Below are 27755 nucleotides of genomic sequence, written 5' to 3'. Positions count from 1 at the left end.
TGTTCACCGGACCCTGATCCTGCAGCATTAGCTCTGGGTTGGACCATGGGGGCTGGATGAGCCCCAGCAGGAATGTGCCCACCATGAGGACAAGACGATGGTCACCCATGCAGAAGACCTGGCTTGCAGCCACCCAGCTCCCTCCTGGACCTCTCCATGGTCCCGCGTGGCTCCAGGCATCCCGTCTCAGGGCTGTCCCCTGCCGAGGGACGCTGCTGTCCCCAGGTCCCATCCCCGGGCCTTGCACCATCCCCCTGGCCCAGACAGCTGTCCCTCTCAGGGGGTCGAATAGCCACCATATGTCGTGGCTGAATCCCTTGCATTCATGGGTCTTCCTCCAAACACCCACCTGTCCTCCAGCTCGCCCCAGCCAGACTCTCCCACCCTGGGGAAAACAACCCCTTGTTGACAACACGAGTCCCGTCCCCACCCCTCCTCCGTGACACATGTGGGGACAGCCCAGCCGGTGCCACCATGCAGGGGATGGAGGAGCAGCCTCATGTGTGCCGAGGATGCCCCTGGCATGGGGGGACTCCCGATGGGAGAGCCCATGGTGGGGTTTGCTAGCGGGGAGTCCTGCTGGGTGAATCCTTTCTCTGCCTACAATTTGGGGATGGGGGCTGGGAAGGGGAAGGGCTATGTCCAGGCCATGGGGTCAGCAGCAAGGGAGGACATGGCATGGCAGAAATGCAGGAGGTTTAGTGCTGGCAGAGAGGCAGACCATCACCCAATCACTGCAGGCAACCAGGGGGGTCAGGGACCCAGTACAGTCCCTGGACTGGGAGCCAGCAGACTGATGTGCTGGGATACCTGGTTTGGTCCCCAGACTGGGATCCTGGCAACTGGTGGGTCAGGGCACACAGGACAGTTCCTGAACTAGAATCCAAAGGCTGTGGGTCTGGGCACCCACTAATATCCCCAATCTGGGATCCAGTGTATTGGAATGTTGGGGCACCCAGTACTGTCCCCAGACTGGGATCCAGTGGACTGGGATCCACTCAACCACCAGCACCTCTCTGGCGATACATTGCCCCCCATCCCAGGTCAAACCTGTAAAGACTAAAGTTGATAACCAAAATATAATCACCGTCCAGCCAGACTTTACAACCCACCATTGTCATCCCTGGTTTCCTGATGGAGAAAGCGAGGCATGAAGGCTGGCGCCTGGGGACACGGGGGTGAGAGGCGAGGTGGGGGCCAAGGATGCGGAGCCCCGTGGGGACACGATGCTGCAGGGGCTTGAGTAGCCCCATCCTACCGCCCTCCCAACCCACCAGTGAACCCAGACTGGGTGAGTGGGCACATATGGGTGAGGAAGGTGCTGTTGGCTGGTCCTGCCACCGCTGCTCCCACCCCAGCTGGGTACAGACAGGGGGACACTGTCCCCCATTGCTCCCCATGGGCTGGACATAAAACCAATCCCAAGTCCCCAGCAGGCTGAGATGTGGCTGGTGGGGACAGGGTTGAAGGGGCAGGTTCTGCTGTGGCCCCATGGCGGCCGAGCAGCTGTCGCTGTCCCAAATCTCCGGCGAGCAGGCATGTCGGAAATCCCGGGTGTCGGAGGAGAGGTCTGCTCCGCATTCCTCAGCCAGGAGCGGGGAGAGGGCCAAGCATCTCCCCGCCGCCTGCAGCTGCTCCCAAATATGTTACGACTTGTCACTGTGGCAGGAAGGGATGTCGGCAAGCCTGGAAAGCGAGAGGGGATGTGGGGGACGGGGGGACGGGAAGGTGGGACCCATTGGAAACAGCATTTTGCTGAAGCCCCTTTCCTGTACTGAAATCCCAGTGGGATGGTCTCTTTGCTGGGCCCTGGCCACCCCCGGCCTCTCTTTCCCATCAGTGGGATGGTGCCCACACCCTGGGGGAGTAGATACTGTCTCCACCACTGGGGTTGCTTTGCCAGCCCCTAGAACTGCTCCTTTTTTCTGCCCTTTCCAATGGAAGGAGCCAGCTGGCAGCATCCCCACCGTCGCTGCTCCAGTACCGGGTGTGTGCAGCTCCATGCACCAAGCAGGGACATGCAACCAGTGCAAGCAGCTCCGTGTGCAGCTCCGAGCACTGAGCAGGGATGTGCACTGGTTAAGGCTCTGTGCGCTAGGAGGGACATGCACTGGGTCTGTGCAGCTCCGTGCACCAGGCAGGGCTGTGCACCGGACTGTAACATGCTCGTGTCCTTCCCCAAAACCCAGCAAATCAAGACCATTGCCATGGTGGGAAAGCAAAAGAGTTGGGGCAGCCCTGGGCATCTCTCTGTGACCCCATGCCATGGATCTGGCCACTGGCTTGGGCAGATGCCCCGGAGGAACAAGGACAAACCCTCCTTGCTACAATTTTCTCAATGGATGGGTATTTTTAGCTTGGGCCTCGTGGCTGCCCATCCCTGCCGGCTGTGACGGGGTGAGCCGTCCCCGCGAGGCCTCCGCCAGCCGGGGAAGGTCACCCCGTGACGGATCGCAGCACGTTCTGCCTGGGGCTCACACAGCGTCGCCTTTGTGTGCCTCCCAGCCGCCACCATCCATCACGGGCTAACCTGACAGCCGGCAGCAGAGCCCTAATCCCCCGCCGGCTCCGAATTAACCGGGGCGCAGCCTGCAGCCGCCATGGGCACCCATGGGACCCCGACAAAGCCACCCTGCTTGTCCATCCTCCAGCAGTCATCTTTGCAGGATGCTTATGGGGGTGTGGGCTACGGCAGGAGCCCCCTGTTGCGCAGACACTGGTGTCCCTCGGTGATGGGAGCTTGCCCTGTGGTTATCATTATCCCTGATTTGATATCCACTGGGATGAGCCGGCTGGACCCATGGACCCCAGAGCCCCCTGTATCCCCCTGCTCTGTCCAGGACTAGGGTCATCCTTGGCAAAGAGGGTCCGATGGAGGAGCAGAGCCGTGGCTGGGTGGACACAGCATTATCCCAGCTCCCCATACTCAGGGCAGCGTGGACAGCCTGGATGAGACCCCCCAAAAGGTGCTGGAGTGAATGTAAGTGCTGGGGCTGCCACCCCCCCATGTGGGGTTCCTCTTCCCCAGTCCCCATCCCGTGCTGGCACTGGGTGCCCTTTCCTCCCTGCCTCCACAGGCTGTCTCCTGCCTCTGCTGCCTGCTTAGCCACGGGGACACGGTGGCCTTGGTGGCCTGTTGGGGCTGGCTCGACCCATGTCCCTCTCTGCTCCTCTCCTGGCTGGGGAAAGGGCACCACGGCAGCCGGTGCCTGCTCCACTGACGCTGCTCCTCTTTTATGAAGTGCTAAATGCTTGACTGCTCTCTTGTACGGGTCTGCCACGTGCCCCGCGGAGCCAGTTATGTCACTGCTGAGTTCCTCATCCTCCAGAAACCATCTTGCAATTAAAACCACCCCATTTATATGGTAGAACAGGGCAGTCCTGCAAGCATCCCTCACCCAGGGACCTGGCTGCAGCTTGAGGAGCTCACTGGGTCACATCCACCAGCAAGTGCCACTGATAAAGGTCCCCACGAGTGAGTCAAACGTGATGATGTGAAGTTGATGTAAGGCCCTTGGGCTCGGGTTATGTCCTGGTAACAGCTTTGCGCCTGCCACTGGCTCCTCTACAAGCTCTCAGGGGTGAATCCTGCCTCTTCCTAACCGTTTCAGTGCTTTCACCTAACATAGGGGCCAAGATGGCACTCTGATATCTTTTCTTCTTGAGTATTTCAGGGTCTGACTGACCCTGGGGAGCACAGAAGTGACCCCGCAAGGCTGCAGTCCTGCTTTCCTTACTGCAGATTTTTTATACATTATAAAACTGTGGGGACAGCAAATCCTCAGGGCTGAGACCCTGGGAGAGCTGAAATCAGGGCGATATATATATGTTATAGGGCTCCTGGCCCCAAAGAAATTACTACAAATAGAGAACAACATCGTGCTGGGCTCCAAAAAGCTTAGAAATCAACCCAACATGAGCAAGGGTGCCGGCAACGGGTGCAGAGAATGCCCTGTGGCATGGCCTCTCTGGGGAGGGGGGATCTGGGGAAGGAAAATCCCAGCAGGGTTGGCCCTGCTCTCTGCTGACATTCTTTCCACTGACCGATCCCTTGGCTGGAATCTGGCCCGGAGCAGGAATAGGAGGAGATGGGAGATGGTTTCTGACGTTCACGATGGAAAAACCCCCCTTCTGAATTAAAGACGAAGCAGGAGAGACATGGTTGAGCAGTTGGAATCAGTAGGGAAGGCCTGGGGATGGGTTAAAATCCCACCCACACTGCTGCTTGTGAAGGGTCTGTGATTGCACCTCAGTTTCCCCTTTGGGAAGGTGGGAATGATGCGCCTTTGCTGGGAGAGGGGTGCAGCAGGATGATGTTGGGGCTTTGGTTATCTGCACATACAGAGCCGGGGTGGAAGGGGATCCAGCCCAGCTCACCTCCTCTGCCTGGGCGTGGGAACACACAGGAGAAGGTGTCCTTTGGGTTTGGTGCATGGGAGAAGCCACGAACATGGATTTTGTGCCAAAAATGCTGCTCTGGGATAAGGGACTTGGCCAGGGACCTTCAGGAAGCCCATGGTGGAGGAAAGGCTGAGACTGGTGCGGCCCTGCCTGCTCCACTCCTGCAGGGCAGGCAGGAGGGGCGGGCAGCAGAGTGCAGGGGCTGGCACCGGGATGGGTGCTGTGTGGCCAGGGGTGCCCACAGGGAAAGGGCTGGGCCCTGGGGTGCTCCCTCCCAGGGCTGGATTCCTCTGCTTCCCTGTGACTTCAGCAGAAGCAGGATCGGGCTCTTACATGCACCAGCAGGATGGGGCCATGGGAAATATGGGGGGCGAGCAAAAGCAGTGTGGGGCAGAGTGGGGTGGGGAGGCGGGCGAGGCCGAGGGGCAGAGGATGCTGTGCTGGTGTCAGGTCTGACCGCAGGGAAGGTACAGATCCAGGGTGCCGTGGGGCCGAGGGGGAGCCATGAAGGGACGAGGGTGGCCTGGCCAGGCAGACACGAGGCCACCGTGGGCTCCCCGCAACCCGGCCATAACTGAAGGGACCAGATGATGCAGGAATGCTGGGGGGAGCTGGCAGCCACCCACCGGCCCCGGTGGCACCGCTGGCCTCAAACAAAGCCCTTGTTTGCGGGACGACCGAGCTGCCCTCCCCACCGTGCCAGCTCCCCCAGACCCCCCCGGCACGGCTGTGGTCCAGGCAGCGTAATCCCTGCGGGGAGAGCACATGAAATCAGATGGACAAGTTTTGATGTGAGGCAGCAGCTTAGGGCGGGCTCAGGTTTCCTTTAGGTTTTCTATATTTATCTCCGTGATTTAATGCCAGCGCCAGGGTTTAAATGGCACCAAACAGTTGGCGTGGGGAGAGGGAGCAGCCGTCCCTGAGCCGCACACACGTCCCCGAGCTGCCTGTGCGCCCATGGAGCTCTTTGAAACCAACCCTTATTTTTTCCCGGACCAGAGGTTTTATGATGGGGAAAGTTTCCTGGGCTCCCGCCTGCAGGGCTATGAGCCAGCGGCATTCCCCGAGCGGCCCGAGGTGGCCCTGTGTCCTGAGAGCAGGGTGGCTTTGGAGGAGAAGGACTCAGCCCTGCCTGAGCATTGTCCTGGGCAATGCCTGCCCTGGGCCTGCAAGGTTTGCAAGCGGAAGACGGTCTCCATCGACCGGCGGCGGGCGGCCACCCTGCGGGAGAAACGCAGGTTGAAGAAAGTGAACGAAGCCTTCGAGGCGTTGAAACGCAGCACGCTGCTCAACCCCAACCAGCGGCTGCCCAAGGTGGAGATCCTGCGCAGCGCCATCCAGTACATCGAGCGCCTGCAGAGCTTGCTCAGCACCCTCAACCAGCAGGAGCGGGAGCAGAGGGACCTGCGCTTCCGCCCCGCCGCTCCCCAGCCCGGGGTAAGTGGCTCTGCGCATCCCTCGGGGTCCCCACAGCTGGGCTGGGGACGGGCGCGGGGGTGATGCCCTATGGGGGTGTTGCTCTGTGGGGGTGATGGTCTATGGCAGGGGTGCCCTATGGGGGTGATGGTCTGCAGGGGGGTGATGCCCTATGGGGGTGCTGCTCTATGGGGTGATCCCAGGCGGAGGCATCGTGGGCAGCTCTGGGGCCCTGGGTCCTGCTGCGGGCAGCAGGACCCCCAGCCCGAGGGGCAAGGCAGATGCTGCTGTCATGGGCTGGCAAATACGTCCTGCGTAAAGGCTCGGGGCAGCGATGATCCAGCCCCAGCTGTGTGCTCAGATCCCCGGGCAAAGGGGCCAATAGCAGACTTTCCCTATGTGTGGGTGTAGTTGGGGGCTACGTGGTCCAGTGCTGGACACTGCATTGAGTGTGGCACATGTGCCTCAGCTTGGGAGGGATAATAAAGACAAAAATGAGAGGAAAAAAAACCATAAAATTAAAATAAACAATAAATATTAAAATAAAAAAGAAAAAAATAAGAAAAAAATTTAAACAAAATAAATAAAATATAAAATAATATTAAACTTCCCTGCTCACAGACACACGCACACTCTCCTGGTTTCTCCCAGGAAAGTCTCGGGGCGGCACAACCCAAAAAGCCTCCGACCAAACACCACTGGGGGGGGGGGGTCACCACCGCTGCATCCACAACACCCCGCAGGTATCAATGCTCCTGGGCGCAAAACCCGCAGCGTCCCTCCCCTCTCCCCTGCCGCCATGCGATTGCCAGAGCCACGACACGCTGGGGCATGGGGACTTTTTTCTGGTGGCCGGCGTGGCACAGCACACCCGGGCAGGGGGCAGGGCAGGGGACAAGGCGGGTCGGCGCGGGGCCACCTCTGGTGGTGGGGCACTGGAGGTGCCTGTTCGAGAGGCGGGCGAGGATGCTTGCAGTGGTGGTGTCTTGCCACAACCCCAAGCAGAGATGCTGCAAGCCAGGCCCCATCGCACCGCAAGATTTTGGTGGTTTAACTGAGTTTTTGAGAGATATTTTTATGTGCCCTTTGACTTCTTGGGGGATGCCTGGGCATGTGCTTCCCTGCTGCTCTGAGGCTTTGCATATGGAAATGTATAGATGTATGGCTATAGATATAGCTATAGATACAGAAATAGCTATAGGTAGAGATTATATGGATACAGATGATATAGATAGATGTATATGTACGTATAGGTATAGGTATTGATGATATAGATTATATAGGTGTAGATATAGATGGTATGGGTATGGATATAGATATAGATGATATAGATATAGATATAGAAGTACTTTATAAGAGGCACAGAAAAGGATTCACAGAGATTCATCTCCTTTCAGACTAAGGGATTTAAGGACCGAAACAGCAGGTACCCGGGTAGCCCAATATTTAGAGCTGAATAAAGGACTGAAAAAGCTTTTAGGCTCCATCCTACGTATTCTTGGGACTTTCCGGTATAAACCCAGTGTATCCACTTGGGTTTAATTCAGTTGGATTTGTTGGCTGCCCCTGCAAATGTGCCCAAAACATGACCTGTGCCGAGAGGTTCCTCTGTCACTGCTGCTCTGAGCCGGCCCTTCTCCCAGGCACAGCCAGGGGTTCACATGTTGCGTGTGAAATCAAATGTTTTGGGGAAAAAGTAATATCTGTAAGAATTTCCTACTTTAGTGGGAAATAAAACCAAGTGATAATTAATTAGCCTGTGCTGCCATGAGCTTGTAGACCCCAAGTGCCATTTCTAGGCTGCTACAAGTAGTTGCGTCCTTGGGGTTGCTCCTGTAAATCATATTTTGGGTTTAACCCAGGCTTGGCATCCACTTCTAGATAAAGAAACACTCAAAAATAAAGTTAATTCATAGCTTTGCTGAGCAATGATCTCATTTTTCAGGCTGTCAGCTCTTTTCTCTGAAATAGCCATTCAGTCCCAAATCCGCAAATCAAACTGCCGAAAGATCTTTCCCAGAAATCCCCTGGGGATGGCCTGAGGGTGTCCAGCCCGTTTGTCATTTTTTATGAGCCTGATTAGGTGGTTTTCAGCAAAAAAGCTGTTTTGCCCAAGGATGTTTGTCCTTCTCTAGCCCTTTCTCATAGTCACTGCGTAAAGAGACACTTTTTTTACCTGCAGTGACCGAATGGCCCCGTTTCTCCTGTGTCCAGAGCCCAAACAGGCTATTTTTCAGCCTTTATAGTTAACAAAGCATCTGGCCCCAATAGGTCCTGGGGATCCCAAAAGCTGTCTGCTCCTCCAGCCACTTTGCAGGTGGGGAGGGATGTGCCCATCTCTGCAGGGGTGTTGTCCTGCGGTGGTTGGGCACCCCGGCATGTTTTGGGGGTGGCTGGTGGGGTTGGCTGGGCTGGAGGAAGTGAGACCCATGGTTGGCATCTCGGCTCCTTGCAGGCGACCAGCGAGTGTGGGTCCGGCAGCTCATCCTGCAGCCCCGAGTGGAGCAGCCAGCTGGAGTTCGGCACCAACCCTGCGGGTAAGGGGCTCCCCACCTCGCCCAGGCATCCTGCAGGGCTCTGGGTGGGGGGGCAGCAGTGGGGGACACCGCAGCCCTGGAGCAGAGCATCACTGAGCCAACCAGCCCCCCCCACCCCCAGGCAGGAGATGCTCAGGGTAGAGGAAAAAGGAGCCTTGTCCTTCTTTCCCCACCCAACTGTTGCAGAGAGATGAGCTCCCCGCCAGGCTCATAAATCCTCCAGCACCTCCTTGGCTCATGCTCAGCAAGTTCAGGCTTCTCCCACCACCTGATTTCACCAAGATGCCTACTCTTAGGAGCTGAGGAACCGGACTGCAGCAGCTCGGGGCTGCAGCACCTTGGTTCCCATCAAGGGTTTATCTGTTGCCATCTCTTGGCTTGGCTTTGCCTGGTGTGGTGCTGAGCATCGCTGAGCATCACTGCCCTGGGCTCCCTTTCCCTCCCCAGTCTGCAGCTGCTGATTTATTTTTCCACTATTGCAGTTATCCCTCACCCCACCAAATCCACCTGGTTCTTTTTTTCCCTGAAGGCAGAAACTTAAATCTCATTTTCCAATGGGGAATAAAACCTAAAAAGTGTCTAAAAGATACTTGCCCTCTCCAGGGGAAGGTCTCACCCCCTGCCCAGGGTGGGAGCTGGGAGCGGGTTCCCTGGGTCACTCTGGCAGCACATGGCCCCCGTCCCCAGCAGAGTCACCACCCGCTTGTTCCCTGCAGATCACCTGCTGGCCGACGACGCAGCAGAGGATCGCAACCTCCACTCGCTCTCCTCCATCGTGGAGAGCATCACCGTGGAGGATGTGGCCGTGACGTTCCAGGAGGAGCGGGTTCAAAACTGAGCCAGCGCAAACCCTGGCAGCTCTTTGAGCTGGTAACGGGGTGGGAATAAGATGCCGGAAGGGTCCAGCCGCTGGAAATCGTATTTACCCCTCCGGTGTCGTGGACTGCACTGCTGAAACCACTCGCCTCCTTTCCCACTCACAAAAGGCTCCTGCTTGGCCAGCTGAAAACAAACCAGGGGGGAGAGGTGGGATTTCGGCGGTGCCATGGCCCCACGCTGGCGGCGGCCCCGGTTCCTGCGAGGGCGGCCGCCCAGCTTCGGGCTCTGCTTCGCTCCCCATCCAGGGGCGATCGGTTTTTGGGGGCCAATGTGTGCTGGGTTCGCTTGCTGATTTTTTTTCCAAGATGCTCTTTGACCAATGTCTCTCTCCGGCTGGCGTCCCGCAGGTGCTGAGCCCCGCGGAGGCTGCCCACGCCGTCTTTTCTACTGAACGCTGTGTGGAGTTGCTATTTGATTTTTTTTAATTATTATTTTTGCTAACTTATTTGGATTTTTTTTTTTAAATAAAAGCCTTCTCGTTTGAATGGCTCAGGGCTTCCTTTACCACTGTCCTCCTCTGCGCAGGTCTCCCCTAATTCCAAGGTTGGGGATTTCTCCATATCAGAAAATCCAGCTGAACCTCAGTGCTGTTGCTCAGCAGTGGGAACTTGCATCAGCCCTGCAGCGAGCAGTGGTTTGCAACTGGGGCTCAGCCCTGTACCTCAAAAACTCTTGGGGGAGATAAAGATTAATTTTATTTTTAATTTGGGCTCTAGAAAGAAGGCTCAAGCCACCACTGTTTTAAAATCCTGTTTATTGGAACACACATACATCCTTTCCTGACCCGATCCAGGGTTTGGAGTCCATGCAGTACCAATAATATGACGAAAGAAATAGGGCATTGATATAAAGGGCTCACTGACTCTTCAAATTAAAAAAATATTTAATACTGTATTAGGCAAATAATACACCGAAAAGACATCGTGACTGTATAGCCTCTCAGATATTGCACTTCCAGACAGCACATGATAAGTATAAGGTCATTCCAGCCATCAATAAATATCACATCAGAAATAGGGGCCACACAAGGCAAACGTGGCATGAGGAGACGAAGAGATCCTACCCTACGGGGGAGAAACGGGAAGAGTTAAGAGCCTCCTGGATTGATCCCTGCCCATAGCCTGGAGGCAGGAGGGGAGAGCATCTCCTCTGCACCTGGAGGGGAAGGGATGGTCATGTCCTGGGGTGGTGGGTGCCCCACCACGTCTCCCCAGGCACCTAAGGAGGGTCCCCTCTCCCATGGGTGCCGGGTACCGTCCCGGCCGGCAGCAAGCCGTATGGGGCAGTTCCAGCCCTTCCCCATGCAGCCCTTTGTGGACTCGCCATGCTGGCGCAGCCTCCCCCCGCGTGGCATCTGGCAGCACCCCAAAACGCAGCACCCCAGCTGCCCACCCCGTGGCAGACAGCCGCTCTCCGTGCCCCCCATGATGGCCGGCCCCTGCTCCGCCCTGTGCAGGGCCGACCCTGGCACCAGCTCTGGCCCCTCGGCCCCTCCTGGGGGCAGGTCCTTGCCTGGCCGCCCTGGTGTGAAGATTTTCACGAGCCTGAATCTTCCTTGGCTTCGAGTCCTGTGGGCAGCAGCGTCCCTGATGCCTGGGGCTTGGGCGAGTCAGTGCAGCAGCCCACGGCGTATTGGCAACATGAACCAGGCAGGTGAAAGGTTTCCAAATATTGCAGCCCTCTTTTGGGGTGTCTCTGCCGCTCCACTGGGTTGCACCACGCTTCTGCCAGCAATGGAGCGGGCACCCAGCGAGTGCATCTGTAGCCCAGCCAGCGCGGGGAGAGGTGGGAGACAAGCCACAGGTGGGAGCCATGAGGAGCCAGGGGAAGCGGTGGGGTGCACAAGCAGAAGGGAGAGCATCCTTTTCAGTCCACAGCAGCGACTGCAGTGTCTGTTGGTCTGGGCTGAGGAAGAGGCGCAGGCTGGGCTCTTGTCCTGAAAGGCAGCCAGCACATGGCCATATGGATAGTGGGGATGTGCTGAGAAATGAAAGCGGGAAAGGCCCTGTGAAGATAGTGGTTCACCCCCACCCATGCACCTACAGGCCAACAAACCCAGACAGAGTCAGCAGTGAATCCCCCTGGCACAGGGGAGCCATGCCCAGGGAACAGCAGGGTCCCAGCAGCCTCTCTGAAGTACTTGACTATCCTTCTCTCGCCCCAGTGGGACCTCCCATCTAGGATGGCAGCCTGGGGTCCCCAGTGGAGCTGCCTGTCCAGGGACTGGACAAACCAGTGTTGGTTTGGATCCCCTGTGGCTGGGATGCTCAGCATCCCTTCTGCATCATCTCAGGGTCCTGTGAGCCTCAGGCAGCAGCGGTCTGTTCCCCCACTGCTGAGGTCTCCATGGTCCTCCATGGCAAGGCAAACCTTGGTGAAGGCAGACACCCTGCCTGGGTGATGCCAGGTAGAGGACGCTGGGCCTCATGCTCTCCTCTCGGTTCCCATCCAGCTCCAAGGCCTTGATCCTCCTCGCACTTACCCAGGGCCGGGCTGGTTCCCATCATGCTGACCCTCAGCAGGAGTACGTCCGGACCGTGGAGGTCTCCAGCCTTGGCGACCCAGAGGCACCAACTGGAAGCGAGTCAAAGAGCAGAGCATGCAATTAGCAACTGCTCCAATTAGCCCTCAGCTTCCCACCAGAACATTTATTAGGCAGCACGTGTGCACTGGAGCCACATGAAAATGAGGGTCAAAGGAAGCGGGACGTTTGGCCAGCTCTGATGCTCCCAAGGCTCCAGCGTATTTGGAAAGTCGCCGCTTGCCATCCCTACTCTTGGGCAGCGAGCACCCTGCTGCCTGTGTCTGGGTGCTGTCAGACCTACGGATTTTGTTCCAGGTTTCTTTGTCCTCAGCCAGGTGGGAATTGCAGCTTTCAGGAATGGGGTGGAAAAGGTTGAACAGAATGTTGACCCAAATCGCTGGATGGAAAGCTGTGAACTTTGAGCAAATCTGGAGACAGGTGGAGACCTGAGTCTAGGGCTTGGAGCCAGAAGGTGAAAGTACAGGTTTTTAATTCTCATTCCTACACTCATTTCTGTGCCTGCTGAAGCCGGCTCTGCATCACTCGGCATGCGGCTGGTGGCTTGGGACAGTGGGACCAGGGCACTTGGTCCAGGGGAATAACTGGGGTGACTTGCAATGTGCAATGTTCCCTTGGGGCCAAGAAGGCCATCGGTGTCCTGGGGTGCATGAAAAGGAGTGTGGCCAGCAGGGCGAGGGAGGTTTTCCTCCTCCTCTGCTCTGCCCTAGTGAGACCGCATCTGGAGTGCTGTGTCCAGTTCTGGGCCCCCCAGTTCAAGGACAGAGAACTGCTTGAGCAAGTCCAGCGCAGAGCTGCCGAGATGGTCAGGGGCCTTCTTATGAGGAAAGGCTGAGAGACCTGGGTTTGTTCAGCCTGGAGAAGAGAAGGCTGAGGGGGATCTCATCAGTGCTTATCAATATCTGAAGGGCAGGTGCCAAGAGGATGGGACTGGGCTCTTTTCAGTGGTGCCCAACACCAGGCCAAGGGGCCACGGCACAAGGTGGAACACGGGAAGCTCCACCTGAACATGAGGACAAACCCCTTCCCTGTGCGGGTGCCAGAGCAGGGGCACAGGCTGCCCAGAGAGGCTGTGGGGATGAATGTCCCTGGAGACATTCACCCCCCGCCTGGACGCGGTCCTGTGCCCCTGCTCTGGGGGTGCCTGCTCACGCAGGGGGTGGGACGGGGTGAGCTCCAGAGGGCCCTTCCAGCCCCCACCAGTCTGGGATTCTGTGATTCTGTGACTTGGCTGGTGCCTCCCTACAGCTTTGGAAGGGAGCATGATAACTTGTAGAAAGGAGTCATGTGGGGGGGGGGGGGCAGAGCCTGGGACATTGTGCTCAGCTAAAATACACAACAGTCAGCAGCATGGGCAGTAAGTGGGTCGAAGCAGCGCCCTGCCATCCCTGGGAGAGTGGCTGCTCAGCAGCACTCGGACTGAATTGAGCCGGTTATTCAGTCCCTTTGGGATGGTTTCCAAAAGGCAGGGTGGACAAGACTGGCCCAGTTTGTGCTGCTGCTTCCTCACCACCCCCAGCGCTACCCCAACAGGCCCTGTCGGACCTGGATGCCAAACCCAGGGTGGGTGACACATATCCCAGTTTCATGCCCCGATCCAGCCCTCTCCCTTGTCCTGGCAGTTCAAAAAAAGAATGCACACACCAGACCAGAGTCTGAAATAACCCTCCTGAAAAAACATTTACAGCAGACAGCGGCTCAAGATCACATGGATTCAGCATCACAGGTAATCAGCCTCTCTCCCTCTCCTCTCTTGGTGGCACATCATTCCCCGGATGCACCATGAGGTCTGAGCAGGGGTGGGGAGGACCGTGGGGAGAAGGGGGTGACCTACCTTCTGGGGGCATTTTCTTGGCAGGGGCGGATGGAGGGGGCAGGGGCACCAGGCTGGTGACGCGGAAGCCAGCGGGCAGCGTCTCGGCTGAGCCGCTGAGCATGTTGATGCTGTGAACGTCTCGTGGGCGGAAGCGCTTTCGCCAGGACGGGGTTCGACGGAAGGTCTTGTCATCGCCCTGTGAGGGAAGAGCAGGTTATGGGCCTGGCAGCAGGACCTTCTGCCCTTGTGAGATACCAGCACTGCTTCCACCTAACTAAGGGTGTGCCTCTACATGGAGACCAATTCAAACAGTGCAAAAGTGCGTGATCAAATTGGGCCAAGGACATAGGACACCTCTCCGGGATCCCATACCAAAGGCTTTACCCTTTCCAGCTTGCCTCTCTCTTCTCTCCAGCCTGCCTGCAAAGAGGCCTTGGAGACACCAACACACAAGCCCCAGTGAAGACCTCAAGGGATGCATCTAACCTTGGCCAGATAATGGCACCTGGAAGTGCCTGCTTCTCTCTGCTCTGAAAGGAGCCCTGACTAGCTCTGCTATCATATCGCATGGAGGAAAGCTCTGTGTAGGAGAGATCTAGGTGAATTCCCACCTTCAGCGACTCAACGTGAACAGCTTTCTGGCTGCCTAATGGGGCATGTCCAACACACCAGCTTTACCTGCCGCAGATGCGTCATGCCCAGAACATCTGTGACTCTAAAGGCAATATTAAAGCAGCTGGCAAAGAAAGCCAGGTGAATCTACTTGAAATTCAGCCAACCAAGCATGAGGCTAGAAATGATGCACAAGACTCTACCTCACCTGCCTCCACAGCCTGGCAATGCATTCCTCATGGCCTTGTCTAACAGTTTTAGCTTATTCCACTGATACTGCTCTTGCGACTGCTCTAGGGTGTTTGTGATGCACTATTTGACACCCCTGGACAAGGAGGGAGAGAGCAGAGGTCCTGTCTCTCCTGTTTCTTGCACAAGAACAGGCGCTTAGCATGATCTGGACATGGAAGAGGTTTTGTACTCACATCGTCCAGCCTCCGATCTGTGCCCAAGGCGAGCAGGTTGTTGAACTCCCTCTCCAGCACTTGTCGAGCCTGAAAATAACATCAAATGAGCATTCCCCATCAGTGGGAACAGTTCCCAGCACAAACCCCGATCCCAGGAAGCCCTGAGAATGACAGAGAAAAAGCCCATGTGCCATCCGAGAGCTCTGCTTTGAAAGACAGAGTGGAGTTGGTGGGACTGGTGGAGTCACACAGCAGCCGTGTCCCACGCTGGCCACTCTCCTCCAAAATCCTGCAAGGATGCTGCTCTTACCTGCGTGTTCTGCGTGGGGATTTGCAACACAAGCGCCAGACTGTTGTGGTCGAAGTTTTCATCGAGGGCGAGGAGCGCCCCATGCACACCACTCTCAACGAGGTTGTTCGCATACTCGCGAAGCCCAATGGACTGGATCCAGTGAATGACCTGGTCGTTAGTCCACACCAACACGTCTGCAAAAGAGAAAGGGCATGTCTCAGAGCCAGCTCAGCCCACACTCTGAGCTGTGCAAGGACCTGATGATGTCCTGAGGCCCTCTGGCACAGCCCCAGGCTGATCCTGGGACTCTCCTTCCCGAGGCAGCAGCAATATGGGGTGCTCAAGTGCCGGGAACAGCTCACTTCAATTTACCAAACTAAATGCTAAAATAACAGGCAGAAAACAACTGTGAAAATTAATCCTAAGAACCCACGGCTGCTGGCATAATTAGGGGCATTATCAATAATGAGATGTAATCTAAGCGCAGCCAGATGCGCAGGGAATCTCAGGACAGCCAACGAGGAAGGGGAGGCTGAGCAAGCTGGGGGGTGCCCTGAGCATCTGAAATGGGCAGGAGAAGATGATCTGATCCTCAGACTATATTTTTCCTGTCTTTGACACCCTTCCTCCCTCCTCATGCCTGACTGGGGTAAGCTGCATAAAGGTACCTGAAGCGATCTGTTGGGGAAATACTGCAGGGACGTCCCCCCTGGAGAACAGCCCTGTGAGCATGGTTGCTCAGAAATTACAGTTCTGCCTAGGCAAATGTTGTGTTAAAAATAAAGGATAGGAGAGAGACCATCTCTGGGCATCTCTTGGGAGGTTTCTCATCTCCTTTTCCAGAGCTGGATCGTGTTATGTGGCTGCTGACCTTTGATTTCGTGTTGGGTGTCTTCTCGCCTCCTCTCAAGCTCTTTGCGGTCGTAGTTGAGCCTCTTCAGGCACATGATGCCGTACTGCAGGCTGGTGCTGCAAGGACACGAGATGTCACCCGACCCTCAGGAGGGCTCAGCATCCGAGGCAGGTGGCTTGGAGGGACCTGCAGAGGGACCCGCTTCCCTGCTTGCTCTCCATGTGCCCAAAGGATGCTTTGGTTCAGAGTTGGGTCGGGACAGACACATCCCAAAGGGAAGATCTTGGCCAGAAAATGGGCAATGTCCCTCCTTTCCATGGTAACTCCCCACTCCATCAGTTTTACGCTGTTCTACCTGCCTGAGAGCACATGGATCCAAATAACACTACTCTGTGCTTGGTGGCTGGAGAAGGAAGGGAGAACCAGGCCATGGGGGCTGCTCCAGGCTGAAGGGTTCATCCCCAGAGCAGGAAGGGCCCTGGCAGGCCCATGGCCCACCCCATGGGTCAGAGTGGATGGGGGCACCCCATGACAGTGCTGGACATTGGTGTCTGAGCAAGGTGGTTGGGATGGCATAAGCCTTCTCCAAGCTGTGCTGCTGGCAGATGACTGCTCCGCGTGCCAGTGGGGCACCAGGTGGGACAAGCCTTTATTTTTGCCCATGATTTGCTCCACAGCCAGGAGAAGGCTTGGCCCTCTGCAATTTTCATAGAATCATAGAATCATTAAGGTTAGAAAAGACCTCTAGGATCATCAAGTCCAACTGCCAACCCAACACTCCCAGGCCTCCTAAACCATGCCCTGAAGTGCCGTGTCTACATGTCTTTTAAGTACCCCCCAGGGATGGTGACTCCCCCACCTCTCTGCTGTGAGGACAACATTTGCCTATATGAGCTGCCCCAGACTAAGTGGTTGAGTTTAGCCTAGAAGAGCCATCCTCCGGCACCAGGGCTGCCCAAGACAGGAGAGATTCCCTCAAACAGCTCCACCCTCTGCTCTATGCACAGATGTTGCACCCCAGGGTCCTCCCAAAGGAGGGGACTCACCGATGGAAGCTGTCCACCATCTTCAAGTGCACTCTGAGATCTTTCTTGGTGAGGTGGTCCAACATCCGTGCATCAACAAGACATTCCATGAAGTAGCTGCGATACTGCGGGAGACCCAAGCTGGGCAGCCACTCGTTCCCAATCCACTCGTGGTTCATGTCCCCATAGGCCAGTGTCTGTGGAGAAGTAAATGGAGAAGCTAGGGAGAAACCAGAGCTTGGTGGAGCTGCAGAATCCCAGGAGATCAGTGACAGTTCAGTGCTGCAACCTGGGGGTCACTGTCCTGAGGGCCAAACCTGGGGCAGAGGAGTTAACCCTAGTTTGTACTGAAGGAGCTGGAGGGAAGAGTCCTGTTGGCCATGGTTTGTGTCCTACTGATGTCTCCCAAGGAGACAAGGCAGGAGCCAAAAAGCAAGCACAAGGGATAGCTGGACTTTACGATCAGCTTATTCTGGAAAAAGTACATTCATGAAAGCTGAAACAGCTACAAAATAGGTTTCAGTGCATTTCCAACTGATCTTTAAGAAGCCTAGAAATCACCAAAAGATCTACTTTATGACTTCAAAATTTAAAAAAAGGTCAGTTTTGGGCAGAAAAACATCTATTTTACTGCGAGCTGATTCTGGGCTAAAAACCAAAATAAAATCCACCACAAGAAAATGAAAACATTTCACACGGATCAAAACCAGAACAGATGGATCCAAGCAGGACCTTTTCCTCCCAACTTTTCAGTTCACGAAAATGGTCTATATCCTGAACTTAGGGCCAAAAAAAAAAGGTGAAAACTAAATGTCTATGCAGACAGAAACCTGCAGGGTGACTGGTCGCTCTTACGTTGGGGTTTTAGCACCAGATCTGCGTTTACACAGGAAGAGTCACTGTGCCTGAAGCAGAGGAGGATGCTGCTCGATGCAAGGTCCCAGGAGGACCACTTTGTGTTCAAGAAAGAGCTCAGAGGAGCAACCACAGGGTGCAGGCTCAGACTGCAAGCAGGACTTGGTGCATCCTGATGCCCCAGGCTAATCCCCTGGGTGCCGCATCACGGCCCGCTCACCCTCCTACAACCACCCCATGCACCACCCACGGAAAAGGGTGACACGGGGACCTCACCTGCGCCCAGCTTCCTTCCTCTGTGTCCTAAGCGTGACACACGCAGCATGTCAATAGAAAGGACAGGTAAAGTCAGTACCGGGTGACCGCGCACCGTGAAAGTGTGTGCCAGGCGTGCTGAGCACGGGACCCCTCGGCACGGTGGGACCCAGAGGGGCTGGGGGTCGGCCTCACAGCTGCACGGCATGAGGAGCTCAGCCTTGCTGACATGGTGCTGGGGACACCCCGACCCTGCTGGGCCCAGGTTTCACCCCATCTCTCAGACAAGTAAGGAGGATACAGAATGAGGCTTTTCTCATGGGCCCTGGGCTGGTGGTGGCACAGACACGGGGCTCATACATCTTTCCTGGGAAATATGGGTAGTTCTTGGGTCCCCCAAAGATAGGTGGATGCAGAGAGAAACCTAACCTTCAGCTCATGGGTCACAACCCCCAGAGGGACTGCCCAACTCAATCTCCTAATTTTGTAGCTATTTCCTGCCTTGTCAAACTGTGTTGGTTTTGCTCAACCTCACAAAGCTGCCAAGGGAAAGTGTCACGTCCCTGCCGTAACTCCGAGCTGTCCTTCCCCAAAAGGCACCTGCCAGTTACAGGTCTGTGTTACTCAACCCGCAGACAAAAGCTTCAATAAAATGCCTAATTCACACAGAAAATCCAAAATGCTGTCCCTGCTTTGAGACATGGACATGGGGTCATTAAGTTACAGAGAGGAGAGCACAGCTACATCTCTCCAAAGGAGCCAGAGCTTTTGGGAGCATGGCCACATCCCTCCAAGGGACCCCGAGCTATCAGCCAGTGGTAGGGACAGACAGTGGGGACAATATTTGGGTGTGCTAAGGTCAATGGGAGATTAGACAGTGATTTCTCTGGGTGCAGAACGACCAATGTGGGACTCAATCTCATGCACCTATCTTGAGATCACTCTTGGCTTTTGTCTTTCATTTCTTTCCTCTAACTCATAACTAACAGACAAGCTACTCTAGAAACCAGGCAAAACCCACAGGGGATTGACAAAAGAAAATGCATCTGATGGTTTTTAAGCCAGTTTTAGAAATTGTTGGGATATTAGAGGTTGAAAGATGGTTTCTAAACAGGTGCATGGTGCTGGCCAAGAGCTGACACATGAGACGCAGCAAAGATCCCCTTCCCTCCCAGGGTTTAGCACGTTAATGCATGCCCAGAGCTCAGCTTGGTAACCGATACGCCATGTGGCGGCAGTGGGGCTGGCCAGCCTCACCGTCTTGGTGGAAGTCGCCATGTTCTCCATCTCCTCATGGGTGACCCAGACGTTTCCGGAGGACTGCAGGGAAAAGAGCAGAGTGGTGAGGGTAAGCCACCACGGAGCCATGGCCTTGGTTCACAACCGCTCTGGAAACAAGCCCGGCTCGGGCTGATGGAGGATCAGGCCACCCTTGCATTTGGAGCTGTACTGGGGAGATCTCAGTGTCCTTGCAGCTTGGGCTGGTGGCACCCAGCTGTCCACAGGCTGTCTGTGCAGCCACAGAGAGCACAGAAAAGACCACCAGCCCTTTGGCTGCCTTTATACTTTGGTGTTATGCTCATGTAGGCTTGTGTCTGACAGCTGTGACCCCCGCCGTGGCCATCTGAGGGGACACAGCACGCTTGGGGCCTTTCTGCTGACTGCATTTCTACAGATGTGCCTTGGCATTACTGGGGCACCATTAATCCCTCAGGGGTTTTGGGGACTCGCACAAGACATGATCCCTCCATCTGCTCCATGTCCTGTCCAGGGCAAGGCTGGGATCTGCCGTTGCTTTGACTTGCCCCAGGAATTTCACACAGTCCCAGGAAAAGGTTTGTATTGAAATGACTGAGAAAACGGCTGTGCATAACCGAGTTGGCCCTGCAAATCACACATCTGCCAAGTGGGATTTCATCCTTGCAAGGCAAGACAGTCCCTGAGCCTCGCTCAGGGCTGCTGCAGGCTGCTCGGCAGGGTCACCCTCTCAGTGACAACCTCTGAGCATGAGGACAAGAGCATCTGCTGGTGCCTCAAGACAGGGAAGTGCTTCACACTCGATGGCTGTCCATGATCATTGTGCCTGAGGACAGGCGTCTGGTGGTTTGACCATTCCATGAGGGAACAACACCCCCTCCACGGCCACACTTGCCAGTGACTCTGGCACTCACTGTGGTCCCAAGGAGCTGGGGAAAGGGGGTAAACAAGTGTGTCGTCCTGCCCCATGAAGGGTCTGTCTGGGGGAAGAGTGGGTTTGTGGCATGGAGCACTTACCGTCCGCGAGGTGGGCGGTGCCGAGGGGCTCGTGAGTGAGACCATCTCCTGGATGGCCAGACGCAGCTTCAGGCGATGCAACGCATTGCTGATGCCGATCTCCCTCTGGATCTCAGTGTCAGACAGGGCCGACATGATGGCTCCACTCTTCACGTTGGCTCGGCAAGCGGCAACGTACCAGGCCGGCATCCCCACCCAGAGCTGCCAAAACAGGGCAAAGCCAGTGACTGCCTGGTTGACCTACCCTAGCTTCCTCTGGTAGGATCAAGGCCACCTTCTTTGAAGCTCAGTATCAAAGTTGGATACCCACGTGGGGCTCCTTTTTTCCGGCATCCCCACCCAGAGCTGCCAAAACAGGGCAAAGCCAGTGACTGCCTGGTTGACCTACCCTAGCTTCCTCTGGTAGGATCAAGGCCACCTTCTTTGAAGCTCAGTATCAAAGTTGGATACCCACGTGGGGCTCCTTTTTTCTTTGCACCTTGCACAGATGGCCTGTGGGCAGCCCAGCATCCCTATATCTGATGGGCACAGTACAGGGAAAGTGCACCCGCTGAGCCTTTCAACTCAAAGTTCTCAAACCACAACTCTGCAGAACATGTGAGGGATCTCGGGATCTGCTCTGCTCCCCAGGCTTTGCAGCCACCAACCCCATGCATTGACCAAGCGTGGTGGGACTGTGGGGTGCTGTGTGCCGGGGGAGCACACTACAGACCGGTGGCGACTGCAAAGCCGTTGGTGCATGGGGATGATGCACGGGCATGCTCTGCCTCACCTCCAGCCAGGAGACAACGGTGGGGCCGTCCCAGTGAGCAAAGGGCAATCCTTTCCTCCGAGCTTCTTCCAGGAGTTCGTGCCTGGAGGGAACAGAAGCAGAAGAGTGATTTACTGGGGGCTTGTAGGGAAGGGAACAGCTCTTGAAAAGGAAGAGACCATGGGCAGTAAGAACCAGCTGGTAGAAAAGCAATAAAGGAGCTAAAAGGGCTCAAGAGAGGGTGAAGATGAGAAGCCTTTCCAGTGATTCCCAGTCCCATGCCATGGTTTCTCAGCCATTAGGAAGGACATTTTCTTGCTGGAGCAGGGAAGGAGGTCCACTCACTTCTTCCGCAGGCGCCGATCCTTCTCAGCCTGAGCACCCAGCTTGCCAAGTCCCAGAGGGTCCTGCATGCCCACCTCCACGTCAGTCAGCAGCACTGTTGGACAAGCAAGATATCCTCCAGTCAGTGTGACCTCCGCAGGGTCAGCATGACATCCCCAGAGTCAGCGTGGGCACTGCCACAGTCCCCAAGCCAGGGTGTTGGGGATGCACAGTCGCAGCACAGCAGGTGACAGTCTCCACCCCCACAGCTCCCCTGCATCCCTGGGAAGCCCAAGGGGATCCCCGCCTGCCACCTCTCCCATTTCAACATGCTCAACAGTAAAGCAGTCTGAAGTATTTAGGAGTGGAAAAGCAGCTCCCATCAAAGGGCTGTGCAAAAATCAAGAAGGTCCCACGGGGAGGGCAGCAGATTTGGGGACATTAAAGACAAGATACAGTGATGGGGGGGTCACTATCCTCACCGCAGCTCTTGCAGAGCAGTAGGACTGATACCATGCTCATGCCAGAAAGGGCTGCAGGGCAGAAAGCACCAGGACCCAACTGCCCTGAAGCTGCAGGGTGCCCAGAGCCAGTGGCCACAACATCCCCAAATGAGAAGAGGTGTCCCTGCTCCACCGCCTGTCACCCCAACAGCACCCCAAAGCCAGACAGTGCCAGGAGGCGTGCAGAGAGCCTGGCCTGAGAGGACGCCCGCCCGGCACGGATGGGAATAGGGCTGCTCACGGACCCTGCCCCGTGGCCCCTTCTCTGCTCAGCTGAATCAAGCGACCCTTCTCTTTTTTCCCGAACAAGCGCCCGATGGAGGATTTGATCCCCTTCCTCTTGGAGCCCTTGTGCAGGGAGTCCTGGCTGCTGTTGCTGCTGGGGTTGCTGGCCTGCTCCTCCAGCGAGCTGGGGATGGAGGAGGGAGAGGAACAGCAAAGCCTTTAGGTTATTCCTGAGCAGCGCACAAGCCATGGCAAACCCCAGACCATCCCACAGTCCCACGCTTGCCCCATGTAAATCCTCAAACCAACAGAGCCGGCACTGGTGTGAGCTCCAAAGGGTGCTCCACATACCTCTTCCCATCCTCCTGACTTAGTGCGGGGTGGCCCAGCTTCTCCAGCCGCAACGTCCTGGGTGAGGATGGTGGGGATGTCTCACATTTGATGGTGGTTTTATCCTCTCGGCTTTCATCCCGAGCTGCAGGTGACTGAACAAGCAGAGAAGCCATGAGGCTGGGCAGCCAAAGCCCAGCTCCATCCTTGCCCTGCTGCCTGCCTCTCTCTTGCTCCATGGAGGCATGGCCAAAAGAGCCACCAGGGCCCTGAGGCTTTGCCACGCTCCAGGATTGGCCTGAACTAGAGCTCTGGCAATGGCTCGAGATGCCCAAGCAGATGGGGAGGATGTGGCCTTATGGCCAAGATCCTGGGAACAGGGAGGAGAGAGGATGCAGCCCCATGGTCCAGGTCAGAATGTGGGGACAGAAGCTGCGGGCCCTCAGCAGAGGGCTCTGAGGAGCACAGATGGGAATGTCCCAAAGACACCCTGTCGCCAGAGGGGACACACAATGTTTGAGGACCCAGTGGCTTTCTGAACCTCCCCATGTCCTGCCAGACCCCCCAGGCTGCCAGCCGGCACATCTCCAAGCACCTTATGGGATCCCCATGATCCTCCTGCGGAATCCCTGGGGTCCCCAGCTCCATCCCGCGCCTGCTGCACCCTGACCTGGTGTGGACAAAGCCAGGAGCAGGCTGGAAAAGGGGCCTGGACAAAAACCAACGGGATGGGAGCCACTCACTAGCAGTTTCCTCCGGTGCTTCCTCAAGTCGCTGGGCTGATTGCAAGGGGGAAAGCGAGAGAGACACAGAAAGGGGGGCAGTTAATGGAGAACCCCTGTGCAGAGCAGCCCTAGTGCCAGGCCTACCAGGCTGGGAGACAGCAAATGTGGGCACCCCCATTGCACATCACCCTCCCGCACACCCGTGTGGATGCCGGGGCATCAATCCCACCCCGGGCAGCCACACGCGCACCCTGTCCAGCCCCCCATCCGCCCCATGCGCCTCCTCACCAACGTCATGATCCCCATGCGGTTGAGGTCCTGAGCAGCGCTGCGGGAGGAGAGCTTGGGGGTGGAGCGGCCGCTGAGCGGTGGGGATGAGCTGGCCAGGGACAGGGCTGTCAGCGAGGTGGGGATGGAAGCCCTTTTGCAGAGCTGGGTGAGGTTGAGGCCTTCCATGCTGCCGCTTGTGACGCGGGTCTCCAGCTCCTCTGCGCGGAGCTCGGTGGACTCCTTCTCCTCTTGGATCATCCTGGGGGAGCAGCGGGGCTCAGGGCTCCTGGCTCCCCACCTTTCTGGGGAGTCATCTCACACCTCCCAGCCATAGCATCTCCCTGCCCTGGGAAATGCACCTTGGGTGCTGTGACTCAAACTCCCAATCTCCAGGAATGGCAGCAAGACCCATCAGGATCCACATAAACGAGAGCTGAGACACACCATGATTTCTTGTATCAGGAATTCCTTGTGTCAGCCCTGGTGTGGCCAGCAGGAGCCGGGCAGGGATGGGGCCCCTGTGCTCGGCACTGGTGAGGCCCCACCTCGAGTGCTGGGCTCAGGTTTGGGCCCCTCGGGACAAGAAGGGCCTTGAGGGGCTGGAGCGTGTCCAGAGAAGGGCAGCGGGGCTGGGGCAGGGTCTGGAGCACAAGTGTGCTGGGGGGCGGCTGAGGGGGCTGGGGGGGTTTAGCCTGGAGAAGGGGGGGCTGAGGGGAGACCTTCTCGCTCTCTACAACTGCCTGAGAGGGGCTGGAGTGAGGGGGGGGCTGGTCTCTGCTCCCAAGTCACCAGTGACAGAACGAGAGGGAACGGCCCCAAGCTGCGTCAGGGGAGGTTTAGGTTGGGTGTGAGGGAAATGCCTTCCCTGCCAGAGGGGTCAGGCCCTGGCACAGGCTGCCCAGAGAGGTGGGGGCGTCACCGTCCCTGGGGGGGTTCAAACAATGTGCAGACGTGGCCCTTGGGGACATGGTTTAGGAGGCCTGGGGGTGTTGGGCTGATGGTTGGACTTGATGATCCCAGAGGTCTTTTCCACCTTTAATGATTCTATGATTCTTTTGATATTCTTGGGGGACTTTTTTTTTTTTTAAAATAATGATCCTTTCTGTGAGCCAGCACTGTGCAGCTGAGGGACATAGAACTGTGTGCAGGAAGGACCAAGCCCTGTGACTGGATGTCCTGGAGCCATTTCCCTGGCTGAAGCTGGACCAAGACCTCAATTTTAGGGCATCAGAGCCTCCTCCCACTCCCTGGCAGTTTGTTGGACCCCTGGAGCCATTTCAGAGCAATGCAGTGGTAGGTTTTGGCCATGGTCACTACCTGATCTCCTCATTGATGGCATCCAGCTGCTCCTGGAGCATCATGGCCAATGTCTGGGCATCCGAGTGCCCACCGGGGGAGAGCACGTCCATGGAACTGAAAAGCGTCTCACGGTCATCCTCGTCCACATCAGAGATCTCGGGGTCGCTGTCGAAGGTGTGAGGCCCCGTGGCCAGGACGCTGCCTGCCTGGGCCTGCTCCCAGTCCTGGGGGAACAAAGTCCACTGGTCCCACATGGCACCCCCACGTCTCCAAAAGCCAACTGGAGGCCTCCACACAACAGTCTCACCTCAACACATCCCCAGTGGGGAAACCCTTCCTACCATGTTACCCCGTTCACACACCAGGTTAAGGAAGTTGCCCCGTGTCCCCAAATCAGTGACAGGTGACACCAGCATGCAAGGCAGGAGAGACCCCAACCCCAAGTCTGACCTCATGCTGGCATGAAGATGGATTACCTTGGCTGGCTCATCTCGCCGGGCGGCGAATCGGCCCTTCTGTGCCCGAGGCAGGCCCGGGGCTGCTCCGAAGGGCTCAGCGGGGGCATGGACCATAGCGCTCAGTGGGAAGCGCAGGTCTGTGGTGCTGCCCATATGGGACCTGGGGAAAAAGAGCCCTGTTGCAGACATTGCTCCATGCAAGGTTGCCCCTATCCCCGGGCTGCTCCCCTCGCAGCCCAGACTAGCTCAGGACAGAGGAGGATGAAGCCACTCCGGGATGCCCGCCCCAGCGATGCCAGCCTGCTCTGCATGAAATGATGCAAAACCAGGCTCTGATAAAAGATGCCCCACTCCCCCGACGCTGGCCCTGGAGATGTGCTCACAGACCGTAGGAAGCTCAGCCCTGGGCCCTACCCTGCTGCTGCCTCCCCCTTCGCTGCGGTACCCACTGGGGCATCCAGCCAGTTCTGGCCAAAACCACCCTGTGCAGTGGGTCTGCTGAGAAGCCGTGGGCTGAACAGGCCCCTCCTGTCCTCCTGTCTCGAGAACAGCTTGCTCCTCCCAACATGTACAGCACGTCTTGTGCCTGTCTTCTCCATCCCCATGGTACAGAACAGGGGCCAGCCAGGGAGCTTTTCTCCTTTTTATGTTTTCTTCAACATTTTAATGAAAAAAGACCCTGATGAATAAAATCCCATTTGAAACAGATCGTCCAGGTGCGGGGATGTGAGTGTTGTTTGGGATCTCCCAGCAGAAACTGGGACTTCTTCATCTTCCTCCCCCATGCTTGGGCTGGTGCTCGGGAGCGGGTCCCCATGGCAGGCAGAGCAACGCAGCAGCTGCTGATGGACACAAGGCCACTTTTTGCCACTTGTGGTACTCATTGCGTATCTCCACATTGCCTGGTTGCTCCTTTTCGCCCTGAAGACCCAACCATGCAGCTGAGCAAATCCCCTTCCCGGAGCATGGGGTCAGTACTCCCTATATGCACTGTCAGAGGAGGCAGGAGGTTTTCTTGATTTAAGATGACAAAAGCCGTTGTCCAGAGCAGATCAAGGTTTTTCCACCACGGTGGTGTGGTTGCCAGTGCTGGTACAGATCCGAGCTCCCCACCCCAGCATCCTACTGAGCCCAGACAAAACCGCCAACCTGAGCAGCTTGGCTTGGCGTCAGCTTGGTGTTTGCAAAGGCACAGCCCAAGTTTCAAGGGGATTTAAGCTGTGAAGCCACTGACAAGCGGCTCCTGAGCTAAAACAGATAAAGGCACCTTAGACAAAAGATGCCATTTCAGCTGGGCGATTATTCTGGCCTCCGTAACTCAAGCTTTCTGCTGAATTTTCCTTCAATATATTAAAAAAAAGAAAAAAATCGCCCATCCTGTACTTACAGACCCATACAAAGAGGTCCCCCACGCCCCCCACACACTCCTCTGGCACTCAGCTCTCCTTCACCCTCACAAGCTCCTCCTTGCTCTCCCCATTTCTTCTCTCCACAACAGATACAGGGCCTCCAGGCCTTCCCCTCTCTGCCACAGCTGCTGACTGATCTGAAGCTGGTTACACCAGTTCCCTTCCATCTCTTCCAGCCTTCCTGAGAGGTGAATTTTCCCCACTGGTGGTCACCCCCATTGATCCCTCACTGCCCCTAACCCACTTTGAAAATGCTCAGGAGAGGATGTGGTCTCCCAGGCAGTCGCACCAGCGCAGTGGGGTGCATGTTGTGCTGGCACTCTCTTTTTCTAACCCCCTGGTTTCTTCCAGCGGTGCTGGGTACCCCGATCACAGTCGCACCAGTGCAGTGGGGTGCATGTTGTGCTGGCACTCTCTTTTTCTAACCCCCTGGTTTCTTCCAGCGGTGCTGGGTACCCCGATCAGTGTCAGAGGCTGAGACCCGGTGGACTCAGCTCTCCTCCTGGTGCTCTGGGCTGGGACCTCCCCATCTCCCAGCTGAATTTAAATGAAAGGGTGTGGGAGGACCATTGCAGAGAGGAGGGGGGGAAATGGGGGAGAAAAGGGGAGGAAATGGGAGGTTCATTCTCCTTTGCCTGCAACACCTCAAAAGAGATTCCTCCTCCTCCACCAGCTCATCCCCAGCACACCACAGGGGGAAGGGCGCTTGGTGAACATATAGTTTGCATAGAAAATTAAGCCCTAAGCCCTTTGTGCAGAAAAATAAATTATGCCCAGTGGATTTTCACCCTTAGAAGAGCAAATTTTGGGCCATTCAGTTGGGCTGGGCAATTCTCAACAGTCTGTGTCCCACTCCAGGACAAATCCATGGTGGGGACAGCACAGCTGGAGCCAGCCCTGCTGCGATGAACCTGCAGCCCTGCACTGAGGCTTGGTGAAACCAGAAATGCCTGATGCCAACAGCATTTTGGGACCCTAAATCCAAAAAGCCCTCAAAGCCATGGGTGCAGGATGCAAGTGGAGTGCACACAGGCTGGCAGGGTTCTGGCAGGCGGCCCTTACCTTGCATGCACGCTCTCCACGAATGTCCCACTTCTGGTCTTGAGCTGATCGACCTCCAGCCTCAGTTTGTCAATCTCGTCGGACAACCGTCGCTGTTCAGGGCGAGACAAGACAGGCAGGGGTTGGTTTTGCTCTGAAGGCCAGAAAGGTTTGGGGTAATCCACATCCTTAGCTATTTCCAGGTTTATATTCCCTTTAAAAATCCCCATCCCAGCTTTAAAGCACCTTTGAAACA

At 56.4% G+C, this 27755-nt stretch overlaps 2 protein-coding genes across 6 annotated transcripts in view; one reads left to right on the top strand and one right to left on the bottom strand.

Annotated features, from left to right (window-relative positions):
* Nucleotides 1-5219: 5219 nt before the first annotated feature.
* On the top strand, nt 5220-9722 carry MYOG (myogenin). The gene is made up of 3 exons (XM_075115648.1): nt 5220-5838; nt 8273-8354; nt 9071-9722. The coding sequence occupies exons 1-3, from the start codon at nt 5359-5361 to the stop codon at nt 9190-9192; spliced, it is 684 nt and encodes a 227-aa protein (XP_074971749.1). The 5' UTR covers nt 5220-5358; the 3' UTR covers nt 9193-9722.
* Nucleotides 9723-9970: 248 nt separating this feature from the next.
* Nucleotides 9971-27755, bottom strand: part of PPFIA4 (PPFI scaffold protein A4) — a 62195-nt gene continuing 44410 nt past the window's right edge. Inside the window, exons 13-31 of one of the 5 annotated variants that reach the window (XM_075115642.1) lie at nt 27521-27612; nt 25068-25209; nt 24610-24815; nt 23311-23551; nt 23041-23076; nt 22319-22452; nt 21988-22151; nt 21261-21354; nt 20937-21018; nt 20165-20365; nt 19148-19210; nt 17912-17938; nt 16802-16977; nt 15774-15871; nt 14921-15096; nt 14629-14697; nt 13610-13787; nt 11716-11807; nt 9971-11213 (exon numbers count right to left, since the gene is read on the bottom strand). In XM_075115642.1, coding sequence (XP_074971743.1) covers nt 11749-11807; nt 13610-13787; nt 14629-14697; nt 14921-15096; nt 15774-15871; nt 16802-16977; nt 17912-17938; nt 19148-19210; nt 20165-20365; nt 20937-21018; nt 21261-21354; nt 21988-22151; nt 22319-22452; nt 23041-23076; nt 23311-23551; nt 24610-24815; nt 25068-25209; nt 27521-27612 — 2238 coding nt within the window. In that variant the 3' untranslated portion in view covers nt 9971-11213; nt 11716-11748. The remainder of the gene's footprint in view (nt 11214-11715; nt 11808-13609; nt 13788-14628; nt 14698-14920; nt 15097-15773; nt 15872-16801; nt 16978-17911; nt 17939-19147; nt 19211-20164; nt 20366-20936; nt 21019-21260; nt 21355-21987; nt 22152-22318; nt 22453-23040; nt 23077-23310; nt 23552-24609; nt 24816-25067; nt 25210-27520; nt 27613-27755) is intronic. The other 4 variants (XM_075115644.1, XM_075115645.1, XM_075115646.1 and 1 more) reach the window with 4 other exon arrangements.

Source organism: Phalacrocorax aristotelis, chromosome 21 (genome assembly GCF_949628215.1).
Source record: "Phalacrocorax aristotelis chromosome 21, bGulAri2.1, whole genome shotgun sequence".
Lineage (NCBI taxonomy): Eukaryota > Metazoa > Chordata > Aves > Suliformes > Phalacrocoracidae > Phalacrocorax > Phalacrocorax aristotelis.
The sequence above is the reverse complement of the archived record's forward strand: the minus strand, read 5'-3'. Positions and strand labels throughout refer to the sequence as shown.

What these genes read in the sequence shown, in the direction of transcription:
- MYOG (XM_075115648.1), top strand. Translation starts at nt 5,359, where the DNA reads ATGGAGCTCTTTGAAACCAACCCTTATTTTTTCCCGGACCAGAGGTTT. An exon ending in CCGCCGCTCCCCAGCCCGGG is followed by an intron (nt 5,839 to 8,272) that starts GTAAGTGGCTCT and finishes GGCTCCTTGCAG; the next exon opens with GCGACCAGCGAGTGTGGGTC. An exon ending in GTTCGGCACCAACCCTGCGG is followed by an intron (nt 8,355 to 9,070) that starts GTAAGGGGCTCC and finishes TGTTCCCTGCAG; the next exon opens with ATCACCTGCTGGCCGACGAC.